Here is a 25,736-nt window from a genome sequence, read left to right as displayed (position 1 = left end):
AACTCTTCAATAGTAAGACTTGAAATTTTCTCTTAAAATTACTGACTTGAAGGCAAAAATCACTGACACAGAAGGACTTTTCTAAGCCAGTCTCCACTATGCAGTCTATATTTCAGCAGTAAGGCAACATAGGAGAAGATTCTGCCAGGAAAAAAACAGGACGCTGACTACTGGCCTCAGGGAAAGGAAGTGCCTTTCTCTAGCAGGAAGACTACAGGGCCTGCTCAAAGAATGGTGGCCACACCGATTCTGGATGGACCACTCCCACTCCTAAGCTTTTAGGTTTGTTACTCAGCCAGCAGAAACCGTCTGTACAAAACAGACCCTACAGAGCTATTTCTGAGTTCAACATACACCACTAACTTTTATGACTGGGATAAAATAAGGTGTTTGAAAGGAATCCAGTAATTCTAAATGTCATCAGCGGCATGATACTATAGGCATGAATGTATAGATGAAACTTTCAGAAGGGAAGCTAAAGAAAGACCACAGGAAAGGGTTTCAATGGCTTTTCCATTATCAGCACCTTAGGAAACAGAAACTCAGTGAAAATTAACTGGCTGGAATTAAATTAGTTATTAATTCCAGAACCCAAAATGGCTAAATATTTGAAATCCAAACTCCTCTATAACAACTAAGATGAACCAACAGACACTTAAGGCAATCAATTCTGTCTCTGGGATCTTCCGGCTCAGAAAGTTGTGTCCAGGAATCATTTACCAATACGGCATATCCAATTTCCATGACTTAGAAAGACCAGGCTAAGAGGAGCTGGAAAATCTAACACACTCACTTGAAAAATATTCTAAGCTGTGTTCCAGGGGGTCAGCAGTGTCAGTGTGGTGTATACGCAGGGCAATAACACATCATTACTCTTGTGACTTTCATTCTAAATACTGTGTTGAGAGATATTGGAAAAAAGAAACTGCCCAACAGTTTCAGACTCAGTACTACTTAAAAAGAATACTCACCTGCAGCCTTTTTGTGACAAGAAATAGCCTCTTCGTATTTCCCTGCAGCTAACAAGCGATCTGCTCGTCTGCTCTGTTGATGGGCCTAGAAGACAAACATTCCTGAGTTCTTTAATTGAAAAAAAAAAAAAAAAACTTTTAAGACAGTAATGCTGTTTGTTGCAACATATGCCAAACCATTACAACTCTATCTGAAACTGGGGAAATCTAATGTGTAGTATCTGAAAGGACTGGTAACTTCTTTCAACTCTACTAATAAACTATCAAGGTTAATACCAGGCACTAATTCCTTCAAGGAGATTAACCAAGAGTTAAAATCAGATTGTTACTCAAAATGTATACTTTCTTATTTTTTAACTCATTCTTCCTTTTCAACATTAAAGTTACTATTTACATTTTAAAGATAAAAAATTCATTATACAGTTGAGGAATTAATGATACCAATATTTAATGTTATGGTGGATATTTTCTCAGTTACAACTCACCTGAACAACTAACTCAGAAGTACTGAACGCATATGGATTAACGAAGTAGTCATTTGTCTCCTTACATCTGTGTTACATTTAAGAATTATTACAGTTCTGTGAAATGTGTTTCACCTCTTACAAAAGGAGCTCCCTAGACTTACAGTGGTCACATATCTTATATAGTTAGCAGGCAAGGAAAAAGAAATGGAACTCTTCCAACTAAGCTAATGTTTTCCTCACTAACAAACTCACAGATAATTTAACAAAGCTACTCAAAGTGAAAAAAGCACTATACACGTATGTTCATAACAGCATTATTCACAGTAGTCAAAAAGAGGAAGTAACCTAAGCATCAATAGAAAAATAAACTTAAAACATGGTATATATGTACAGTGTAAAATTAGCCTGAAGAGAGAGAAAACCGACACATGCTGTAACATGGATGAACTTTAAGGACTTTAAGCTACTAATGAAATATAAAATGAGCCACTTAAAAAAAAAACAAATACTATATGACCCCACTTATGAGGTATCTGTGCTCAGTCTTTCAGTCATGTCGTGACTCTCTGTGACCCCATGGACTGCAGCCCACCAGACTCCTCTGTCCATGGGATTCTCCAGGCAAGAATACTGAAGTGGGTTGCCATTCCCTTCTCCAGGGATCCTCCAGGCCAGGGATTGAACCCTCATCTCCTGTGTCAGCAGGCTGACTCTTTACCACTGAGATATCTGGGAAGCCCAAAGACATATCTAAAGTAGTCAAATTCATAAAACATGAAAGTAGAATGGTGGTTGCCAGAAACCAGGGGAAAGAAAGATGGGACATTCTCATTCAATGGGTGTAGAGTTTCATTTTTACAAGATGAAAAAGTTCTGGATATCTGCTGCACAAAAGTGTGAATATTCTTAACACTACTGAACTGTACATTTAAAAATTATAGATGGCAAATTTGGGAGATCCCTGATGGTCTAGTGGTTAGGAATCAGTGCTTTCACTGCCATGGCCCAGGTTCAATCCCTGGTCAGGGAACTGAGATCCCATAAGCCACATGGTGTGGTCAAAAACATTTTAATTAAAAAAAAAAAATCAGAGATGGAAAATTGTATGTTCTCTGTACTTTACCTTAGTGTGTTTAACAGCAAAAATCAAATCTGTGTCAGGTATAAAATGATTCGCCTTGAATGCTTTTCAAAAAATGTGCCACTGATGCCTCGTAAAACCATGTCAAAGGATCACTCTTGTAACTGAGATTAGAAATACTCTGAGCATGCTTACAAATCATGCTCAGTGGAAAACAGGTGAAGACAAAAGCAGGGAACAGTACACTTCTAGCAATGCATGCATGCTATTTACATATGCACTTCTAGCAAATGCATGCTGTTTATATGTCTCCTGTTTCTATTTTAGTAAGGAAGAAGTAACACTCTTAGAAACAAGATTATTCTTCCAATTGTTTCAGAGGCTTCTTACTCTTCAAACAGTAAACAAACTTTTTCTCTAAGTTTCAATTCATTCCTAAAAAAGGTCGGGGGGGGGGAACGACAGGAAATGGCTATGGGCTGAAAATAATTTCAACCATGGAGTCTTGGACTGAAGGAAAAAAACATGTTCTGAACACAGGCATATTAGATAGTATCCAGAAATGATAGAGATCTTTGGAAAGAAAACAAAGTTACAACCAACATGATTTCTCCATGAAATGTATTCTGAGTACAGCTGAAGCAAGTGACACTCAGGTTCTAGGTAGAGGGGAGAAATGAAAGAATCAGCACATTCCTATACCTCTCTAGGCTTTGAAAGAAGTCCTCCAGAAGAGACAGAGTTCTCTGAAATCCAAAAGTACCTTCTAACTAGGATGGCACAGTGTCGGCAAAGCCCACGAAGAATTTGGGGCATGGGCACAAGTCCTCACTCTCCCACTAAACCAGCCAAATTACCTGGGTCTTCAGGGTCTGCTTCCTCACCTGTAAAATGATGGAGTTAGACCACATCTGTGCTTCTCAAGTTTTAACTGAATCTGAATCCCCTGCAGAATACATGTAGACTCTTCTTCAGTAGGACCTCAGATTCCACTGGTAAAGCTAGACCCACAGGTTCCCAGACACACTTGAGAAGCAGGGATGAGATGCTCTCTGGGGTTACCTCATTCTAACGCTGTGTCTTTAATTTCTGTCCAATGACATCAATCCCTTTCTACCTTGGACCATATTTATCAAGCTCCCTAGTTAAACTACAAGTTTCACAATAAGAAAATATTTTTTCTTTCTCATATCCTTTATCATTATGGTTTATTACAGGATATTGGATATAGTTCCCTGTGTTATACAGTTGGTCCTTGTTGGTTATCTTCTTTATATACTATAGTCTATGTCTGCTAATTCCAAGCGGTCCCACCCCATTTCCCCTTTGCTAACCATAAGTTTTCTGTGAGACTGTTTCTGTTTCACAGAAAAGTTCATTTGTGTCATATTTTAAATACCACATATAAGTGATCTCATATTTGTCTTTCTGACTTATTACTTCACTTGTTATGATAACCTCCAGGCCCATCCATGTTGCCTCGAATAGCATTATTTCATTTTTTTCTTTTGTGGCTGAGTAATATTCCATGTGTATATATGACACAACACCTATATCCATTCACCTGTCCATGAACCATGTGTGGGGTATTGTAATAGTGCTGCTATGAAAATAGGTGTGAATGTATCTTTTTAAGTAGGAGTTGCGTCTGGATATATGCACAGGAGTGAGACTGCCGGATCATATGTATAGCTATTTTTAGTTTAAGGAACCCCAACACTGTTCTTCACAGCAGCTGTACCAACTTACATTCCCACCAACAGTGTAGAATTCCCTTGTTTCTCTCCAGCATTTTTAATTTGTAGAGTTTTTTTTAAAGATGGTCATTCTGACTGATGTGAGATGGTATCTCACTGTAGCTTTGATTTGAATTTCTCTATTAGTGATGTTGAACATCTTTTCATGTGCCTACTGGCCATCTGTATATCTTCTTTGAAGCAATGTCTATTTGGGTGTTCTGCCCATTTTTAATTGAGTTGTTTGTTTTTTTGTTATGAGCTGTTAGAATATTTTGGAAATTAAGCCCTTGTCAGTCACATAGCTTGCAAATATTTTCTCCCATTCTGTAGGCTGTCTTTTTGTTTATGGCTTCTTTTGCAATGCAAAAGCTTGTAAGTTTGATTAGGTCCCATTTGTTTATTTCTGCTTTTATTTCTATTGCCTTGGGAGACTACCCTAGGAAAACACTGCCATGATTTATGTCAGAGAATGTTTTGCCTATGTTCTTTCTAGGAGTTTAATGTTGTCATGTTACGTCTTTAAGCCCTTTTGAGTTTCTTTCTATGTTATGAAATAAACTTTTCTTTTTTTTTTTCATTTCAAAACCAAAGAAACCAAAAGTTTTCAAGTGGTAAGACCAGGACCTCATGTCTCTCCCAGCTCCCCTAAAACTTCTCCATATAAAATCCAATCTCTGAGCACTCTGCCAATTCAGGAGTTACATCTCATTTTAAAATGCATACCTACTCTCATTATCTGGCACATGACCAATCAAATTCCCTATTAAAATACAGGTCCTACACCAAGTTCTTGTTAGACACCCAGCAAATGCTGACTGTTGAGGTTTTCAAATCTCAGCTTGAGCACTTATTAGATACCGGAACTTGGCTTTCTTAACTTCTTGCCCAAGTTTTCTCATCTTTAAGATAAGAATGTTTTTCACCTTAATATCAAAACCTGACAAAGATGCCATAAAAAAAGAAAACTATAGGCCAATATCACTGATGAACATAGATACAAAAATCCTTAACAATTCTAGCAAACAGAATCCAACAACATATTAAAAAGATCATACATCATGACCAAGTGGGCTTTATCCCAGGGATGCAAGGATTCTTAAATATCCACAAATCAATGTAATACACCACATTAACAAATTGAAAAATAAAAACCATATGATTATCTCAATAGATGCAGAGAAAGCCTTTGACAAAATTCAACATCCATTTATGATAAAAACCCTCCAGAAAGCAGGAAAAGAGGGAACATACCTCAACATAATAAAAGCTATATATGACAAACCTTCAGCAAACATTATCCCCGGTCATGAAAAACTGAAAACATTTCCCCTAAAATCAGGAACAAGACAAGGGTGCCCACTCTCACCACTACTATTCAATATGGTTTTGGAAGTTTTGGCCACAGCAATCAGAGCAGAAAAAGAAATAAAAGGAATCCAGATAGGAAAAGAAGTAAAACGCTCACTGTTTGCAGATGACATGATCCTCTACATAGAAAACCCTAAAGACTTCACCAGAAAATTACTAGAGCTAATCAATGAGTATAGTAAAGTTGCAGGATATAAAATTAACACACAGAAATCCCTTGCATTCCTATACACTAAAAATGAGAAAACAGAAAGAGAAAGTAAGGAAACAATTCCATTCGCCATTGCAACAAAAAGAATAAAATACTTAGGAATAAATCTACCTAAAGAAACAAAAGACCTATACATAGAAAACTATAAAACACTGATGAAAGAAATCACAGAGGACACAAACAGATGGAGAAACATACCGTGTTCATGGATTGGAAGAATCAATATTGTGAAAATGGCTATACTACCCAAAGCAATCTATAGATTCAATGCAATCCCTATCAAGCTACCAACGGTATTCTTCACAGAACTAGAACAAATAATTTCACAATTTGTATGGAAATACAAAAAAACCTCAAATAGCCAAAGCAATCTCGATAAAGAAGAATGGAACTGGAGGAATCAACCTGCCTGACTTCAGGCTCTACTACAAAGCCACAGTCATCAAGACAGTATGGTACTGGCACAAAGACAGAAATATAGATCAATGGAACAAAATAGAGAGCTCAGAGATAAATCCACGCACCTATGGACACCTTATCTTTGACAAAGGAGGCAAGAATATACAATGGAGAAAAGACAATCTCTTTAACAAGTGGTGCTGGGAAAACTTGTCAACCACTTGTAAAAGAATGAAACTAGAACACTTTCTAACACCATACACAAAAATAAACTCAAAATGGATTAAAGATCTAAACGTAAGACCAGAAACTATAAAACTCCTAGAGGAAAACATAGGCAAAACACTCTCCGACATGAACCACAGCAGGATCCTCTATGACCCACCTCCTAGAATATTGGAAATAAAAGCAAAAATGAACAAATGGGACCTAATTAAAATTAAAAGCTTCTGCACAACAAAGGAAACTATAAGCAAGGTGAAAAGACAGCCTTCAGAATGGAAGAAAATAATAGCAAATGAAGCAACTGACAAATAAGTAATCTCAAAAATATACAAGCAACTCCTGCAGCTCAATTCCAGGAAAATAAAAGACCCAATCAAAAAATGGGCCAAAGAACTAAACAGACGTTTCTCCAAAGAAGACATACAGATGGTTAACAAACACATGAAAAGATGCTCAACATCACTCATTATCAGAGAAATGCAAATCAAAACCACAATGAGGTACCACTTCACACCAGTCAGAATGGCCGCTATCCATAAGTCTACAAGCAATAAATGCTGGAGAGGGTGTGGAGAAAAGGGAACCCTCTTACACTGTTGGTGGGAATGCAAACTAGTACAGCCACTATGGAGAACAGTGGGGAGATTCCTTAAAAAACTGGAAATAGAACTGTCATATGACCCAGCAATCCTGCTGCTGGGCAGACACACTGAGGAAACCAGAATTGAAAGAGACACATGTACCCCAGTGTTCATCGTGGCACTGTTTATAACAGCCAGGACATGGAAGCAACCTAGATGTCCATCAGCAGACAAATGGATAAGAAAACTGTGGTACATATACACAATGGAGTATTACTCAGCCATTAAAAAGAATACATTTGAATCAGTTCTAATGAGGTGGATGAAACTGGAGCCTATTATACAGAGTGAAGTAAGTCAGAAAGAAAAACTCCAATACAGTATACTAATGCATATATATGGAACTTAGAAAGATGGTAATGACAACCCTGTATAAGAGACAGCAAGAGAGACACTGATGTACTGAACAGTCTTTTGGACTCTGCGGGAGAGGGAGAGGGCGAGGGCGGGATGATATGGGAGAACGGCACTGAAACATTTAAATTATCATATGTGAAACAAATCACCAGTCCAGGTTCAATGCATGAGACAGGGTACTCGGGGCTAGTGCACTGGGATGACCCAGAGGGATGGGATAGGGAGGGAGGTAGGAGGGGGGTTCAGGATGGGGAACACATGTACACCCATAGCGGATTCAAGTCAATGTATGGCAAAACCAATACAGTGTTGTAAAGTAAAATTAATTAATTAATTAAAAAAAAAAAGGATGAGAATGTTGTGAAAATTAAACAAGTTAAAAGACAGTAACAGGGACTTGCCTGGTGGTCCAGTGGTTTAAAACCTGCCTTCCAATGCAGGGGACGTCGGTTCCATCCCTGGTCAGGGAACCAAGATTCCACATGCAGTGGGGTAACTAAACCCACCCACCGCAGGCCCCAAGCCTGAGTGCTATAGCTAGAGAGAAGCTGGCATGCTGCCACAAAGAGTCCATGCACGCTGACAAAGAGCCTGTGTGCTACAACTGAGACCCAACACAGTCGAATAAATATTATCTTTAAAAAGAAGAATTTAAAAGCATCAGAGCTATCTACCACCATAAAATGTATAATGTGGTGGAAGAGACTAAACTGCATTCTCTTTCAACTAAAGATACTGTACAACACTTACTTTCATGTAGTTCTTATTTTTAAAACAATCTTTAAAGATCCTTCTTAAAGCAAAGATTATATGATCATTTATTTATATCTGTTTCATTATATACAGAACATTTTATCCGAAAGCAAAAAAATACATTCTTCAAGTGCTTAAAGAACATCCTCCAGGATAGATAATAGTGTTAGACCACAAAATAAGTCTTAATAAACCTAAAAAGACTGAAATCATATCAAGGCATCTTTTCCAGTCATCACAGAAACTAATTACAAGAAGAAATAAATTACAAGAAGAAAACTGGAAAAATTCTAACTATGTGGAGATTAAACAGCATGCCACTGAACAACGAATAGGTCAAAGGAGAAATCAAAAGAGAAATAAAAAATACTTTGAGACAAATGAAAATGGAAATAAAATATACCAAAACTTATGAGATGCAGCAAAAACAATTCTAAGAGGGAAGTTCATATGGATAAAAGCCTACCTTGCAGAACCAGAAAAGTCTCCAATAATCTAACTTTACACCTCAAGGAACTAGAAAAAAAAATGATGCCCAAGGTTAGTAGAAGAAAGGAAATAACAAAGATTAGAGCAGAAATACACAAAACAGAGATTTTTAAAAAAGCAACAGACAAGATCAGTAAAACCAAGAGCTAGTTCTTTGAAAAGATTAACAAAATTGACAAATCTATAGCTATATTCAACAAGTATACTGATGTGAAGAGCCGACTCATTGGAAAAGGCCCTGATGCTGGGAAAGACTGAAGGCAGGAGAAGGGGATGACAGAGGATGAGATGGTTGGATGGCATCACTGACTCAATGGACATGAGTTTGAGCAAACTCTGGGAGATGGTGGACAGGGAAACCTGGCGTGCTACTGTCCACGGGGTCACAAAGACTTGGCCACGACTGAACAACAATACTCTACAAAGAAAAAAAGAGAAGATTCAAACAAAATTTTAAAATGAGGAAATTTCCTGGTGGTCCAATGGTTAGGACTCACTGCCTTCACTGCTGTGGCCTGGATTCAATTCCTAGTTGGGGAACTAAGATCCCACAAGCCATATAATGTGGCCAACTCCCCCACCCCCACAGAAATACAAAGGAACATAAGAGACTATTATGAACAATTATCAATATATGCCAACAAACTGGGAAACCTAGAAAAAATGAATGAATTCCTAGAAAACAAACTTTGAAAAAAACAGAAAACATGAACAGATCAATAACAGGCATACCTCTAAGATTTTTTTTTTTTTTAACCTATAAGATATTTCAAGTTCAGTTCCAGGCTACTGCAATAAAGTGAATGCTGGAGTAAAACAAGTCACACAAATTTTTGAGTTTCCCAATGCATGTAAACGTTATGTTTACAATACATGTGCAATAGCATTATGTCTTAAAAAAGTAGATTTCCTTAATTTAAATATAATACATTTGGAATAACAATGCCAATAAGACACAGGGTAGCCACAAACCTTCAACTTGTTAAAAAAAAAAAAAAAATCAGCAACATCTGCAAGTGCAATAAAGTGAAGCACAGTAAAATGAGGTGACCACAAACCTCACACAGAAAAACTCTAGGACCAGATGCCTTCACTGGTGAATTCTACCAAAAATTCAAACAAGAATTAATACCAATCCTTCTCAACCTCTTCCAGAAAAATAGAAGAGTAAGGAATACTTCCATACTGATCTCACAAGGCCAGCATTACCCTGATACCAAAACAGACACGGACACCACAAGAAAAAAAAAAAAGCTAGAGGTCAATATCCCTGATGAACAGATACAAAAATCCTTGGCAAAATACTAGCAAATCAAGTGGGATTTATTCCAGGGATACAAGGACAGTTCAACAAATCAAATTTACCCCAAAATCAATGTGATGACACCTTAACAAAAGGAAGACTAAACATAGTATGAGCATTTCAACAGGATAAAAAGCATCTGACAAAAATCAATACCCACTCACAATAAAAACTCTTAACAAAATGAATATAGAGGAAATATATCTCAACATTATAAAAACCATATATGACAGGCCCACAGCTAACATAATACTCAACACTGAAAAGCTCAAAGCTTTTCCTCTAAGGTCAGGAACAAGACAAAGATGTCCACTCTAGCTGCTTTTAGTCAGCACAGTATTAGAAGTCCCTCCTAGCCACAGCAATTAGATGAGAGTAAGACATCCAAATTAGGAAGAAAGAAGTAAAACTGTTCACTATTTACGGATAACAAGATATTATATACCGAAAACTCTAAAGATTCCACCCAAAAACTTAGAATCAATGAATGTAGTACAAAGTTGTAAGATAAAAAATCAATATATAGGAACTTCCCTGGTGGTCCAGTGGCTAACTCCACACTCCCATTCCCAATGCAGGGGGCCCAGGATGGAGCCCTGGTCAGGGAACCAGATCCCACATGCCATGACTAAGAGTTCTCATGCAGCAACTAAGATTCCGCATGCCACAACTAAAAGATCCTGCATGCTGTAACTGAAGATCGAAAATCTCAAGTACCACAACTAAGACCCAGCACAGTCAAAATATTTTACAAAACCAATACACATAATTCTGTTGCATTTCTATACACTAAAAAATTATAAAAAATAAAAAAAATAAAAAATTATAAGAGAAATTAAGAAAACAATCCCATTTACAACTGCATCAAAAGCAGTAAGTACTTAGGAGTAAATTTAACCAAAGAGGTTAAAGACCTGTACACAAAAACTATTAGGCCACTGATGAAATGGATTTAAAGAATAGTTAAAGTGTCCATATGCTACAATACACAGATTCAGTGCAACCTGTCAAAATTCCAATGGTACTTTTCACAGAAATCAAACAATCCTAACAGTTGCACAGAAATACAAAAACTCCCAAATACCCAAAACAATACAAAGAACAAAGCTGCAGGAATCAGGTTCTTTGATTTCAAACTATCTTACAAAGCTATGTGTGTGCTCAGTCGTGTCCAACTGTTTGCAACCTCATGAGCTGTAGCCCACCAGATTCCTCTGTCCATGGGGATTCTCCAGGCAAGAACACTGGAGTGGGTTGCCATGCCCTCCTCCAGGGAATCTTCCCAATCCAGAGACTGAACCCAGGTCTCCCACATTAAGGGCAGATTCTTTACCGTCTGAGCCAGCATGGAAGCCCTACAAAGCTATAGTAGTCAAAACAGTATGATAGTATAAAAAGACACAAAGATCAATGGAACAGGATGGCCTAGAAATAAATCAATGAATAAATGTTCAATTAACAAATGTCAAACGAGCCAAGAATATACAACAAGGAAAGGACAGTTTCTTCAATAAATGATGTTGGGAAAACAGGATAGCCATGTGCTAAAGAATGCAACTGGACCACTACCTTACACAACACACAAACGTTAACTCAAAATGGATTAAAGAACATAAGACCTGAAACCATAAAACTCTTCAAAGAAAACATAGGCAGAAAACTCTCTGACATGAATCTTGGTCATGATAATTTTAACTGACAGCAAAAGCAACAAAAGCCAAGAGTGGGACTACATCAAACTAAAAAGCTGATGCATGGTAGGGGAAATCAAAATGAAAAGGCAACCTACCAAATGGGAGGAAATATTTGCAACTAATATATCTGATGAGGGGTTAGTATCCAAAAAAACAAAGAATTCATACAATATAAAAATAAAAAGCAAAAAATCTGATTAAACCACAGCAATTTTCTCTTCAAGAAAATCAGAGATACCAAGGGAACATTTCATGCAAAGATGGGCACAACAAAGGACAGAAATGGTATGGACCTAACAAAAGCAGAAAATATTAAGAAGAGGTGGCAAGAGTACACAGAAGAAATACACAAAAAAGATCATAATGACCCAGATATCCACAACGGTGTGATCACTCACCTAGAGCCAGACATCCTGGAATGTGAAGTCAAGTGGGCCTTAGGAAGCATCAGTATGAACAAAGCTAGTGGAGGCGATAGAATTCCAGTTGAGCTATTTCAAATCCTAAAAGATGATGCTGTTAAGAGTGCTGCACTCAAAATGCCAGCAAATCTGGAAAACTCAGCAGTGGCCACAGGGCTGGAAAAGGTCAGGTTTCACTCCAATTCCAAAGAAAGGCAATGCCAAAGAATGCTCAAACTACCACACAATTGCACTCATCTCACACGCTAGCAAAGTAATGCTCAAAATTCTCCAAGCCAGGCTTCAACAATACATGAACTGTGAACTACCAGATGTTCAAGGTGGATTTAGAAAAGGCATAGTAACCAGAGATCAAATTGCCAACATCCACTGGATCATCGGAAAAGCAAGAGAATTCCAGAAAAACATCTACTTCTGTTTTATTGACTATGCCAAAGCCTTTGACTGTGTGGATCACAACAAACTGGAAAATTCTGAAAGAGATGGGAATACCAGACCACCTGACCGGCCTCCTGAGAAATCTGTATGCGGGTCAAAAAGCAGTAGTTAGAACTGGACCATGGAACAGACTGGTTCCAAATTGGGAAAGGAGTACATCAAGGCTGTATATTGTCACCCTGTTTATTTAACTTATATGCAGAGTACATCATGAGAAAACGCTGGGCTGGAGGAAGCACAAGTTGGAATCAAAATTGCTGGAAGAAATATCAATAACCGCAGATATGCAAATGACACCACCCTTACGGCAGAAAGCGAAGAAGAACTAGAGCCTCTTGATGAAATTGAAAGAGGAAAGTGAAAAAGTTGGCTTAAAACTCCACATCTGGAAAACTAAGATCATGGCACCTGGTCCCATCAATTCATGTCAAATAGATGGGGAAAACAGTGACAGACTTTATTTTGGGGGCTCCAAAATCACTGGAGATGGTGACTGCAGACATGAAATTAAAAGACCCTTGCTCTTTGGAAGAAAAGCTATGACCAACCTAGACAACATATTAAAAAGCAGATACATTACTTTGCCAACAAAGCTATGATTTTTCCAGTAGTCATGTATGGATGTGAGAGTTGGACTATAAAGAAAGCTGAGTGCCAAAGAATTGATGCTTTTGAACTGTGGTGTTGGAGAAGACTCTTGAGAGTCCCTTGGACTGCAAGGAAATCCAACCAGTCCATCTTAAATATTCATTGGAAGGACTGATGCTGAAGCTGAACTCCAATACTTTGGCCACTAATGCGAAGAACTGACTCCTTGGTAAGCCCCTGATGCTGGTAAAGATTGAAGGTGGGAGAAGGGGGTGACAAAGGATGAGATGGTTGGATGGCATCACCAACTCAATGGACATGAGTTTGAGCAAGCTCTGGGAGTTGGTGATGGACAGGGAAGCCTGGCGTGCTGCAGTCCATGGGGTTGCAAAGAGTCAGACACGACTGAGCGACTGAACTGAAACCAGGCAGAGAATCTCAATAGACATTTTTTGTCTTCATTTTTTTTTTTCTCAGAAAAATACCCAGAAGTGGAACTGCAAGATAGTATGGCAATTCTACTTATAATTTCTCAAGGGACCTTTTCCCACAGTAGCTGCACCAATGTATGAATACATTCCCACCAACAGTGCACATGGGTTCCCTTTTCTCCAATTCTGGCCAACACTTGTTACTTCATATCTTTTAAAGAGTCACCATTCTAACAGGGAGGATTTCCCCTATGGCTCAGACAGTAAAAAATCTTGCAATGCGCAAGACCTGGGTCCAATCCCTGGTTTAGGAAGCTCCACTGGAGAAAGGAACGGCTACCCACTCCAGTATTCTGGCCTAGAGAATTCCATGGACAGAGGAGCCTGGTAGTCCATGGGGTAGCAAGAGTCAAGACACAACTTGGCAACTAAACCACGACCATTCTAGCAGGTGAGAGACTATATCTCATTGTGGCTTTGGTTTACTTGCGTTTCCATTAGTGATGCTCAGCATCTTTTCATGTACCTGGTGGCCATCTGCATGTCTTCTTTGGAAAAATGTCTATTCATATCCTCTGCCTGTTGTTTAATTTTTTTTTTTTTTTTTTTTTGCTATTTTGGATACTAACTCCTTATCATACATAATTTGAAAATATTTTCTCCCATTTGGTAGGTTGCCTTTTCATTTTGCTGCTGTGCATAAGTTTTTTAGTTTGATGTAGCCCCAAAGGATTATACTTTCTTGATACTCTCTGTTGCTTGTTATTTTCTTTGCTTTTCTATCAGCAATTGTGGTAAGCTGCTTATATGGCTCCCAATGACTCCTCCCTCCTGGAATTCACAATCTTATATAATCTTTCCTCCTCAAATGTGGGTTGGACCTAGAGATTTACATCTAAGAAAGAGAATACTACCAAGGTGATGGAGGGTCACTTCCATGGTTAGGTAACAAGACTGTCACTTGCATCTTGGTAGCACTCTCTCTCCCTTGCTTACTTAAACGCAGCCAACAGTCATGCTGTTCGCTGCCCCAAGGAAACACTCACATGGAAGGGTATGAGGTGGCCTGCCAACGGCCAGCAAGGAGCTGAAGTCTTCAACCCCAAACCCCTCAAGGAATGAAATCTTGCCATCAACCCTGTGAATGAAGCTGGAAGCAGCTCCTGCCTCAGGAGAGCCTTCAAGCGGTGCCGCACCCCCAGCTGACCCTCACTTTTGACTCCAGCCTTTTAAAAGACCCTGAAGCAGAGAACCCAGCTAAGTCACGCCTTTATCCCCGACACACAGAAACTGTGGGGAAACAAATGTGTGTGGTTTTAAGCTGCTAAATTTCAGGATCACTTATCTCAGTAGGTAACTGTGACTCAACTGGTAAAGAATCTGCCTGCAATGCAGGAGATGGGGGTTCAATCCCTGGGTTGGGAAGATCTCCTGGAGAAGGGAAAGGCTACCCACTCCAGAATCCTGGAGAATTCCACGGACTCTACAGTCCATGGGGTCACAAAGAGTCGGAAACAACAGCGACTTTCACTTAAGTATTCACTTAAGGTAACTAATATTTTAATAGTATGGTATCTGTCTTTTGTAAGCTGCCTCAAACTTTATTTGGAAATAGATGTGATATCCTGTCACTGAATATTAGGAGTATTAGCTTTTGTGATACCACAATCTCATATTAAAGTACTTTCTGGCACTCAGGGTTTACAACACACTGATATAATTTTGAGAATCCTGTGGAAATTCTCATGGAAATTTGTACCTCTGATCCAGACAGGATGGAATAGCTGGCATTGGTTTACCCTCCAACTGTAAACAACTAAAAAACTGGGTGAAGTATAAAGAAACAACAGTTTACAGATGGGGGAGAAAAAAGGTAACAGAAGGATACATTTTCAAGAAATGGGAAATGCACAAGGTGAAATCTGCATTCCCCTTGGCATGCTGAGTGCATTTTCCAAAACGGAGTACAGGAAAATAAAGCCCAAGAAGGCAGTATCTCACTGGCCAAAGTTCAGTCGCTCAGTTGTGTCCAACTCTGCGTCACCTCTTGAAGAGCAGCATGCCAGGCTTCCCTGTCCTTCACTATCTCCACAAGTTTGCTCAAACTCCTGTCCACTGAGTCGGTGATACCATCCAACCATCTCCTCCTTTGTTGCCCTTGATCTCTCCCAGCATCAGGATCTTTTCCAATGAGTAGGCTCTTCACATCAGGTGGCCAAAGTAGTGGAGCTTCAGCCTCAGCACCAGTCCTTCCAGCGAATATTCAGGGTTGATTTCCTTTAGGATTTTGATCTCCTTGCTGTCCAAGAGACTCTCAAGAGTTTTCTCAAGCACCACAATTTGAAGCCATCAATTCCTCAGTGCTCAGCCTTCTATATCATGGTCTCACATCCATACGTGACTATTGGTAAAACCATAGCTTTGACTATCCGGACCTTTGTTGGCAAAGTGATATCTCTGCTTTTTAATATGCTGTCTAGATTTGTCACAGCTTTTCTTCCAAGGAAAAAGATTAAAAGTCTTTTAATTTCGTGGCTGCAGTCACCATCTGCAGTGATTTCGGAGCCCAAGAAAATGAAATCCGACACTGTTTCCACTTTTCCCCATCTATTTGCCATGAAGTGATGGGACCGGATGCCATGATCTTCGTTTTTTGAATGTTGAGTTTTAAGCCAGCTTTTTCATTCTTTCACCTTCATCAAGAGGCTGTTTAGTTCCTCTTTGCTTTCTGCCATAAGGGTGGTGTCATCTGCAAATCTGAGGTTATTGATATTTCTCCCAGCAATCTTGATTCCAGCCTGTGCTTCAACCAGCCCAGCATTTCTCCTGATGTACTCTGCATATAATTCAAATAAGCAGGGTGACAATATACAGCCTTGACATACTCCCTTCCCAATTTCGAACCAGTTGGTTGTTCCACGTCCAGTTCTAACTGTTGTTTCTTGACCTGCATACAGGTTTCCCAGGAGACAGGTAAGGTGGTCTGGTATTCCCATCTTTTCCACAGTTCATTGTGACCCACATTGATTAGAATAATCAATGAAGCAGAAGTAGATGTTTTCTGGAATTCCCTTGCTTTTTCTACGATCCAACCAATGTTGGCAATTTGATTTCTGGTTCCTCTGCCTTTTCTAAATCTAGCTTGCACATCTGGAAGTTCTCAGTTCACCTACTGTTGAAGCCAAGCTTGAAGGATTAAGGAGATGGAAACCGGAAGGAAAAGCTAGATTTTGAGGAGTCCAGGATTAGAGGGAAGAGCAATGAAGACACCCTAAAAGTATGCATCAAATATTCTCATATTCTTGGCTAACATCTAAGCTGTACATGAACAAGACACAATTTCAGGAAGCTGAGCAGAAATTCTCAGCAAAGAATTCAGAAGCCAAATGGTGTTGGGGAGCCAGGTTGCAGTTTGGGTCTAGAGAAAGTATTACCTTTGGTGAACACTTAGGACTCTGAGTTGAGACCTCAAAAGTCCAGTGTCAGTAAGGACTACACTCTAGGCATCAAGAGTAAAACTGAAACAGACCCACCATGGTAAAGCCTAAAATCAAGCCTGGACTGAATCAAGATGATCCACTAGCATTTTAATTGTCAGCCAGAAGAACAAGCTATTAACAACATTTTTTTGGAGGAAAATAACAAATTCAGAATCTCCATAACACATCATCCATAATGTGTAATATACAATAAAGTTAGCGCATCAAGCAGGCAAATGGCAGTAACAAAAAACAGAAGACAAGAGAAACAGAACCAGAGATTACCCAGGTATTGGAATAGCAAGGACCTCTTATGCTTAAGATGCTAAAGAAAATAGAGAAAGAGAACACAACAGATGAAATCTACAGAATGGGATAAAAGTTCTGTAAGAACAGGGACTTTGTCAAATCTTTGATGTCCAGATTACCTGGTAAGACAGTGACTGCTCGTATGTTTGATGGGTCAATGAACAGTTAGTCAGATGGAAGGACAAGAGAGGTTATGCTGAGGGTTGGTGACAAAATCAAAGATTCTGAAATGCCAAGCGAGCATTAATATATTTCATAGAAAATACCAAAATAAAACTTTGCATCAAAATCTAAAATAAACAACTATACCTATATATACACACCTATATTGAGCACTAGAAAACCAGTCAGTAGTAGATTTACTTCATTCACTATTTCATCCATCCAATCTTGAGGACATTTTAACCAGCAATTTCCTACTCGCTGCTGAGTAAAAATGAAAGCACAACACTACAAAATGTTCTAAAGCCTTTATAAAAAGTAAAACAGCTTTAGATGTAGTAACATCCTACTACATGCATGTGTGCTTGGTCGTGTCCAATGCTTTTGCGACCCCATGGACTCTAGCCCACCAGGTTCCTCTGTCCATGGGATTATCCCGACAAGAATACTAGAGTGGGTTGCTATTTCCTGCTCCAGGGGATCTTCCCAACTCTGGGATCAAACTCACATCTCCGACAGCTCCTGCACTGGCAGGCAGGTTCTCTTACCACTGAGCCACCTGGGAAGCCCCCTTATTCCATTCGCCCTGTACAAATTCCTCCCTTGCTGAATTCTCCTCAGAACCAGCCGACACTTTCCACATGCCCCCCCACCCCGCCCACCCTGTGAACTGTTCTTCCTTTACAATCAATATGATCCCCATGGAACTTGCTGTATTTATAAATTACCTCGTCCCCTACACATCTAAAGAAACCATTCCAGCATATTTTCAAACTTAGGACCAGAGGGTATGTCAAGAAAGTTTTAATTGGTTATAACTAGCCAGGTGGAAAATGTAGATTTAGAATCTGAAGAGAAGAAAAGCAATAAAGTCTGATGAGGCAGAGTAGGAAAACCTGATTATCTTAAGAGTCCCCGGTCCCATAAGTTCTTAGGCTCACCTACATTGTAGTCTTGCCCTTCCTGCACCTTTCTTTTGCAGGTTTTTTTTTTTTTTTTTGGAAGGGGAGAGGGGAGGCATGCTGTATGGCATGCAGGATTTTAGTTCCCCAACCAGGTACTGAATCCGTGCACTGTACAGTGGAAGCTCAGAGTCTTAACACCTGGACCGCCAGGAAAGTGCTTTACACCTACCTTTTGATTTCAATAAATTATCCCTTTTGATTTAAGCTAATTTGAAATGGATTTCTATCACCTGTGACCAACAAAAATCCTAACTTCAGCTAGATTACCAAGTGACCGCCCTCACCAAGAACTACATGCTAATTGCCTCAAAACTACAGGTTCATACAGTGTTCTTTCCCAAAGGAAAAAAAAAGTATCACTTTCTATTAAACTTCCATTTATTTATTTGTGTCCTTGGGGAAAGCTGTATGTAAAGATGAAAAGGAATACCATTGCCAAACACAATAAACTGGCAGAGGAAAATCTAATGTACTCTTGAACCTTGCGGAAGTGTCCTGAACGGAGAGCAGAGGAGAAAAGTCATTCACTCTCCATTTCAAAGTCAACTTACTATGAGTCTTCTAGAGGCAAGTAGCATCCCCTAAGTGTAAGTACTACACCGACTGTGTAACTACTACAGTGAACTGTACTTAGGATAACTGCTCAACTGTTAGAGAGGTCCAGGAAGACCTTTTTGATTTTAAGTCAATTTCTCCCACAGGCAGTCTACCGCCTCTCTTTCCTTCCTCAAGATTTCAGTTTACCTTGCCCCCCAACACCTACCCCCCTTTTAAGAACTGCCATCATCTGCTGTGAAGACAAATTACAGGATGAAAACCAACAGTGGGTCCTGAAATCAATCTGTGGGTCTCAACCAGCATTTACAAAACTCTAATAGTAAATATTAGACTGCATCGTATGTAACACTATATAGACTCAGCTGGTAAAGAATCCGCCTGCAACACAGGAGACCTCAGTTCAATTCCTGGGTCAGGAAGATTCCCTGGAAAAGGGGATAGGCTACCCACTTCAGTATTCTTGGACTTCCCTGGTAGCTCAGACAAAAGAATCCGCCTGCAATGCAGAAGACCTGGGTTCAATCCCTAGGCTGGGAGGATCCACTGAAGGAGGGCATGGCAACCCACTCCAGTACTCTTGCCACTGACAGAGGAGCCTGGAGGTCTACAGTCCACGGGGTTGCAGAGTCGGACACAACTGAGACTAGCACAACAGAGTGTATCATATACAATACTATATACACACACACAGCATTCTATGTTTCAGTTTTTTACATTTTTGTCTTATTTTGGGTTAAATATATGAATGTCCCTGCATTTTGCACAATTCCAAGAGACACATCCATAAGGAACCAAGCTCCAAAGTAATATACACTTAGGTATGTGTGTACTGTCATTAAGTAAAAATTTCTTATTGTGGATCACAGTTAAAACAAATAGGCAAACATGATCTAATAGAAAGATGAGATACTTTATTTAGAATCTTGCTTTCAAATCCAACTATCACCACTTACTCTGCAGTTCCAAGATTTCATCTGTGAAATGTGAAATATCTTCTACAGCTACTGAGAAAACAAAATAATAATATTTGTAAGTGCCTGCTGCCAACCCCAGGCCTCTATAATTACTGGGTAAGTCTTAGTGCTCCACTGCATCCTTCAGAGTGCTTCCACCAAGCTTAGCCTAGCCTGTGACAAGATGAAATTTCCTTGATATTGTTCAGGGCAAGATTTTATTTTTATTGTCAATATAATTAACAAGGAATAGTTACAAAGACCCCATACATACAAGGCCATCCTTTGGACCATACCTGATACCTTTATTTAGTGAGCACTCTAAAGAGCAGTTCAGCTTTTCAACAAACATATTCTCAGTACTCTTAAAAGGGCAAAACACAAAGAATACAGTTGTGGTCACACAGTCACATGGACTCTGTCCTTAGAGTTTGCAGTGTAGGTAAGCAAAGCATGAGCAACACAGCCATATGTAAATTAAAGTCTGACATCATTCCCAAAGAGACCGCAAACAAATCAAAGAACTAGAAATTATCTCACATAAGTTTTGACATTTGCTACCAGCACTTGCATCACCAAAATTAAATGTAAGGAAAGAAATGCCTAAATATACAGAGTAATTTTATAAGTTACAATTTTCCATATTGAAAACTGATGAAAGAAAAAAAAAAACTTATTCAGAGCCCAAAGACTAGTTATTCCCCCCTAACAAGGTAAATACAACTCATCCTATTTTCCTTTTGCCCAACTTCAAAAACCAGAAAATTAGAACACAGTATTCATACTATATATTAAAATGACTGTTTCAAGCTGGTCTCTTCCATATCTTAGAAATCACTGTGAGGAAACAGGCCTATAAATTCATACTGCAAATCTAACATAAAAGAAATACTAGAGCAGAGGAGGGCTTACCAGGTGGCGCCAGTGGTAAAGAACCCGCTTGCCAATGCAGGAGACATGAAGACATGGGATTGATCCCTGGGTTGGGAAATTCCCATAGAGAAGGGCATGGCAACCTACTCCAGTATTCTTCCTGCCTAGAGAATCCCAGGGACAGAGAAGCTCAGCGGTCCATAGCATCGGACAGGACTAAAGCAACTTAGCACCATGCACTACAGCAAAGCCACTCAATACTGACAAAGAATTTGTAATTCAATATAGATAAGGACCATATTGAAATGAATATTTTAAGTACAATAAGACAGAAGAATTACTAGAAAGAAGTCATGATATCAACATAAGGTAGCTCCATAATGTATTTGAGTCACTAACCTACTTAATTTGTCTAGGCTTATTTATCTGTAAAGCTTGGGAAGCAATTCTTACTTAATTTCAAGGATGCTCTGAGGACACATGATTATAAACCTAGGTACTGTAATAAGTCCTTATCCAATCAATTTGGAATACACTATGATGTCATTAGAAAAAGCTTGTATAGACTAATGGGGTGCTCAAAGGCACTCAAAATTATAGCATTGAGAAGTATTTCTCATGTTGAGTCTGCTGGATACTAGAATGAATATTGGCTGGCATAAAAGAATGTGACTGTCTTTAAAAAAATTCAGTCTTCTAATGAAAATACTAATTTGAAAAGATACACGCAACCCAATGTTCACAGCAGCATTATTTACAATTGCCGAGATACAGAAGCCACCAACATAGCCATCAACAGATGAATAGAAAAGGGTGTGATGTATATGTATATACAGATATGTATATCAACATATACACACGACACACAAATAATGGAACACTACTCTGCCATAAAAAAGAATGAGATCTTGCCATTTGCAACAACATGGATGGACTTGGAGGGTATAAGTGAAATAAGTCAGGTAGAGAAAGACAAATACTATAAGACATCACTCACATGTGAAATCTAAAGGAAAAAAATGAATGTATGAATATATTCAGTAACAACAACAACAACAACAAAAACAGACTTGGATACAGAAAACAAACTAGTGGTTACCTGTAGGGAGAAGGGAGGAGGATAGGGCAAGACAGGATAGGGAACTAAGGGGTACAAACTACACATAAAACATATAAGCTACAAGGATATAGTACAACAGAAAGTGAAAAAATTCTGTCTTTTAAAACTAAGTGACAACAAATTCAGAGGCCAGACACTGATACTTAGCACAGTTAAAATGATTCAAGTAAACGTTAATTTCTGTTCTATTGTTCTCTTCCATTAAACACTAGATCTAAAACTTAAATCTTTCAAATCTCAAATGGCTTAAGAATTTAAGATGCCAAATTTCTGATACTTGTCCACATAAATTGTATGGCTGGATTATGGATTTATGCTAGACTCCTTAGTGAGACTATTCAAAATTCTCTTCTATAAAAAGGTAATACCACTACCAAGTCAACTAATTTTTCCTAACTGGTGATTCTGCTGCTCTATCTAAACTGTCACCCAGTTCCAGTCTTTTCATAAGCTACCACACACTAGTGGGGCAGCTGGCTGGGGTTATGCTGAAGCAAGCAGCCAAATAAAGTGAAGTTAACTGGAACTGAACCAATGGTCATTTTGCAAGGACACTTGAACTCTGAAGCACTTTGTGAACTGCTGGTTATTTCTAATGTTCCTGTGAAGTTTCAGTACTCAGCCACCCATTATATTTCACTGCCAAGTATATGTCACCTTAAAACCAAGGAAAGTGTAAGACATTTCCCTGGTTTTTAAAAAAAAAAAAAAATCACAAATCTAGTCTGTTTCTTTTTAAGTGTAAACAACTCTTACCAGTGGGGGCAGGGCTCAACAATAAAACTGGAAAGCACTTCTCATAGCAGTTAACCTGGCACCAGCCATCTGGGAACCATAGCTTTAGGTCCTAGAATCTTAAACTTTTTAAGCTCACCAAGTCCAAGTGAGATTTCTAAATTAAGAGTTTGGGTCTGATTATTGTAATAACTGACTTACACTTCATTACATACCAGGTACTGTTCTAGGCTCCTTACTTCTATTTACTCTCTTAATCCTGGTAACAAACCACAAAGAGTGAGATCAACTAATTTGCCCAAGGTCATATAGCTATTAAGCGACAAAGTCAGAATTCAAATCTAAGCAGTTTAGGTCCAGAATCTATACTCTTAATCCACAAGGCTGTACTGCTTCTCTAGAGAATGGTTTGATTCCAGCCCAGAGCTCTCCCACACGTGTTCTCAGGGTTCCAACGTGAGAAACAAATAATTTTCCATACGTTCTTTTTTCCAAACCCACTATCATAGTTGAACTGAAAAAAGTTACCTTGTCTGTCTACAACTTTAAGGAATCCAACTTTTGTATCCAAAATACACACCCTCTCTAGAAAACCAAAAGATACAGTGTGCAAGCAGAAAAGAACTCGTGTTTCTTGTTTTAAAATCGCTATACCTGAGGTGCCTAAAAACATAATTATGAGTTATCAATGCTTTTTCTGAGAAAGGTAAACATCTACCATATTTTCATGATACCTAGAGATGAAACTGAGCTAAAAACAGCCACAGCCTTGTCTTTCCCCCCCAACTTTCTCTAATTTAGTTGAGAAAGGAAAGTCTCAGTTTACGCATGTGAACACAGGTGAGGAATGGGTGAAGGGAAACGGAGGTGAGAGGTTATGATTTCTCTACAGTGGGGACGCTCAGACTTCAGACCCTGTATTAGAAGTTAGGATCAGTATTACACACCATTTCTACCCCAGCCGGCTTCAGTGTCTCTCCAGGCTGCAAAGAGGTGGTTACGTGGCGCTTGGAAGCATTTCCTCCGGTCTGGAGAGGTGGCAGCCCCCGTTGGTGGGAGCCCCTCGCCCAGAGCCGTGGGGCAGGGGGCGCCTGAAGGCGTAGGGAACAGGAGGCAGGAGCTTCCCAGGGATCCCCGAGGGGCCATCTACGGTTGCTTGGCTGGAGCCTCTGTAGGGCCGAGCCTGTCTGCGCCCCCCAGATTTTAGGATCCCCCGCGCCAAACCAGCTTCCCAGCCTCCAGTCAGCTGCACGCCGAGACGGGGTCCTGAGGCAAAGGTGCCCGAGAGCCGACGCAACCCTCTGTGGGCCACTCACCAGGTTGAGGGGTCCTTCCATTACTTCCATAGACCCCGGGGTAAGCGGCGGCCTGAGGAAGGGGAGCGACGGAGCCCGGGCACATGGAGGGGAACAGCTGGAGAGCGCGAACGCAGCGGCGGCGACTGTGGCCCCACTCCGCGCCCCCAGAGCCAGCAGCGGGCGCAGGAGGAGCAACAACCCCACCACTTCCTCCTCCGGCGCCGCGTCGCGGGCCCGCCTCCTACGCCACGGCCACGCACGCGTCACGACGTCACACGCAGCTGGTTCAAGGTGGGAGTGAGGACAGGGAGTGGGTGGGGCTCAAGGAAGGCGGGGCACGGACAGACTTTCTCGCAGTCCGCCTTTCCTCTCGCGAGAAGCATAGCTTCAGCTTGAAGACTCATACGTCACCTGCAGAGGTACTGCTGTGTAGGATTTTAACTGGCCTACTTCTGCTATCGGTCTCTCCTACGTCCTTCCAGCGTAACTTCTCACAAATTCACTCAGTGTTGCCAGATCCTCCCTTGTCTCAGGCTCCGGGCTTTGTTGTTGCACCTGATTTTTTTCTCCCCCGCGCAGAAATGAGATTTGAGCAATGGTGGCTCAGCGGTAAAGGATTTGCCTGCACTGCAGGAGCCACCAGACCAGGAACAGAACACGGGTTTGATCCCTGGGTCGTGAAGATCTCCTGGAGAAAGGCATAGCAACCCACTCCAGTATTCCTGCCGGGATAGTCCCATGGACAGAGGAGCCTTGTGGGGTACATACAGCCCATGGGGTCGCAAAGAGTCGGACACGAGTTAGCCACTTAATCACCACAGCACGCACTGGCTTAGACTGTGTTGGAGGAAGACAAACGATTCAGGGCTGTGCCCTCAAGTTGCTAACAAATCAATAAGAAAAGAATATGGGTCTCAAGTAACCATATACCATATATACCATAACCATATACCATTCATTCAACAATTATGTGTCAGACCACTACAGTGAGTTCTTTCTGTTCAGGAAGCCACTGGTAAAAAAAAAAAAAAAAAAAATGTGACTTATGCTGTAAAGGAAACTGTTGTGAGAGAGGCACCATGAATTCTGCCACTTAAATCCTTTCAAAAGCCTTCTGAACTTGGGAATTAACCTGGTGATCCAGTAGTTAGGACTCCAGGCTTTCACTGTGGAGGGCACAGGTTCTGTCCCTGGTCTGGTAGCTGAGATCCTACAACCCCATGGCAAAAAAAAAAAACAACAAAACACAAAAACCTTGTGAGCTTGGGAGAGGACACCACCTTGGCCTATAGGTTGAATGCAGCCTTGTGAGATCTTGAGCAGAGGACCCATCAAAGCGTTTCTGAATTCCTGATCCATGGAATTTGTGAGGTAATAAATGTGTGTTGCTTTAAGCCACTAAGTTTGTGGTAATTTATTATAAGGCCAGGAAAACTATTAAGACCCCTGAATGCTTGCTAAATCACTTGGGTCATGTCCAACTCTTTGCAACCCTGTGGACCATAGCCTGCCAGGCTCCTCTACACATGGGATTCTCTAGGCAAGAACACTCAAGTGGGTTGCCAGTTACCTCCTCCAGGAGATCTTCCAGACCCACAGATTGAACCTGCCTCTCTTGTGTCTCCTGCATTGGCAGGCGGTATTTTTTTACCACTAGCACCACCTGGGAAGCCCATTAAGACCCCTCCCTACAAGGTGGTAAAATCC

At 40.1% G+C, this 25,736-nt stretch overlaps 1 protein-coding gene across 4 annotated transcripts in view; it reads right to left on the bottom strand.

Moving 5' to 3' along the window:
• The window catches only part of NRBF2 (nuclear receptor binding factor 2), a 38,129-nt gene extending 13,855 nt beyond the window's left edge, over nt 1-24,274 (bottom strand). Inside the window, exons 1-2 of one of the 4 annotated variants that reach the window (XM_070470714.1) lie at nt 24,048-24,274; nt 972-1,056 (exon numbers count right to left, since the gene is read on the bottom strand). In XM_070470714.1, coding sequence (XP_070326815.1) covers nt 972-1,056; nt 24,048-24,077 — 115 coding nt within the window. In that variant the 5' untranslated portion in view covers nt 24,078-24,274. The other 3 variants (XM_070470715.1, XM_070470716.1, XM_070470717.1) reach the window with 3 other exon arrangements.
• Between the last annotated feature and the right edge of the window lie 1,462 nt (nt 24,275-25,736).

This window comes from Odocoileus virginianus, chromosome 7 (genome assembly GCF_023699985.2).
Source record: "Odocoileus virginianus isolate 20LAN1187 ecotype Illinois chromosome 7, Ovbor_1.2, whole genome shotgun sequence".
NCBI classification, from domain to species: domain Eukaryota; kingdom Metazoa; phylum Chordata; class Mammalia; order Artiodactyla; family Cervidae; genus Odocoileus; species Odocoileus virginianus.
The sequence above is the reverse complement of the archived record's forward strand: the minus strand, read 5'-3'. Positions and strand labels throughout refer to the sequence as shown.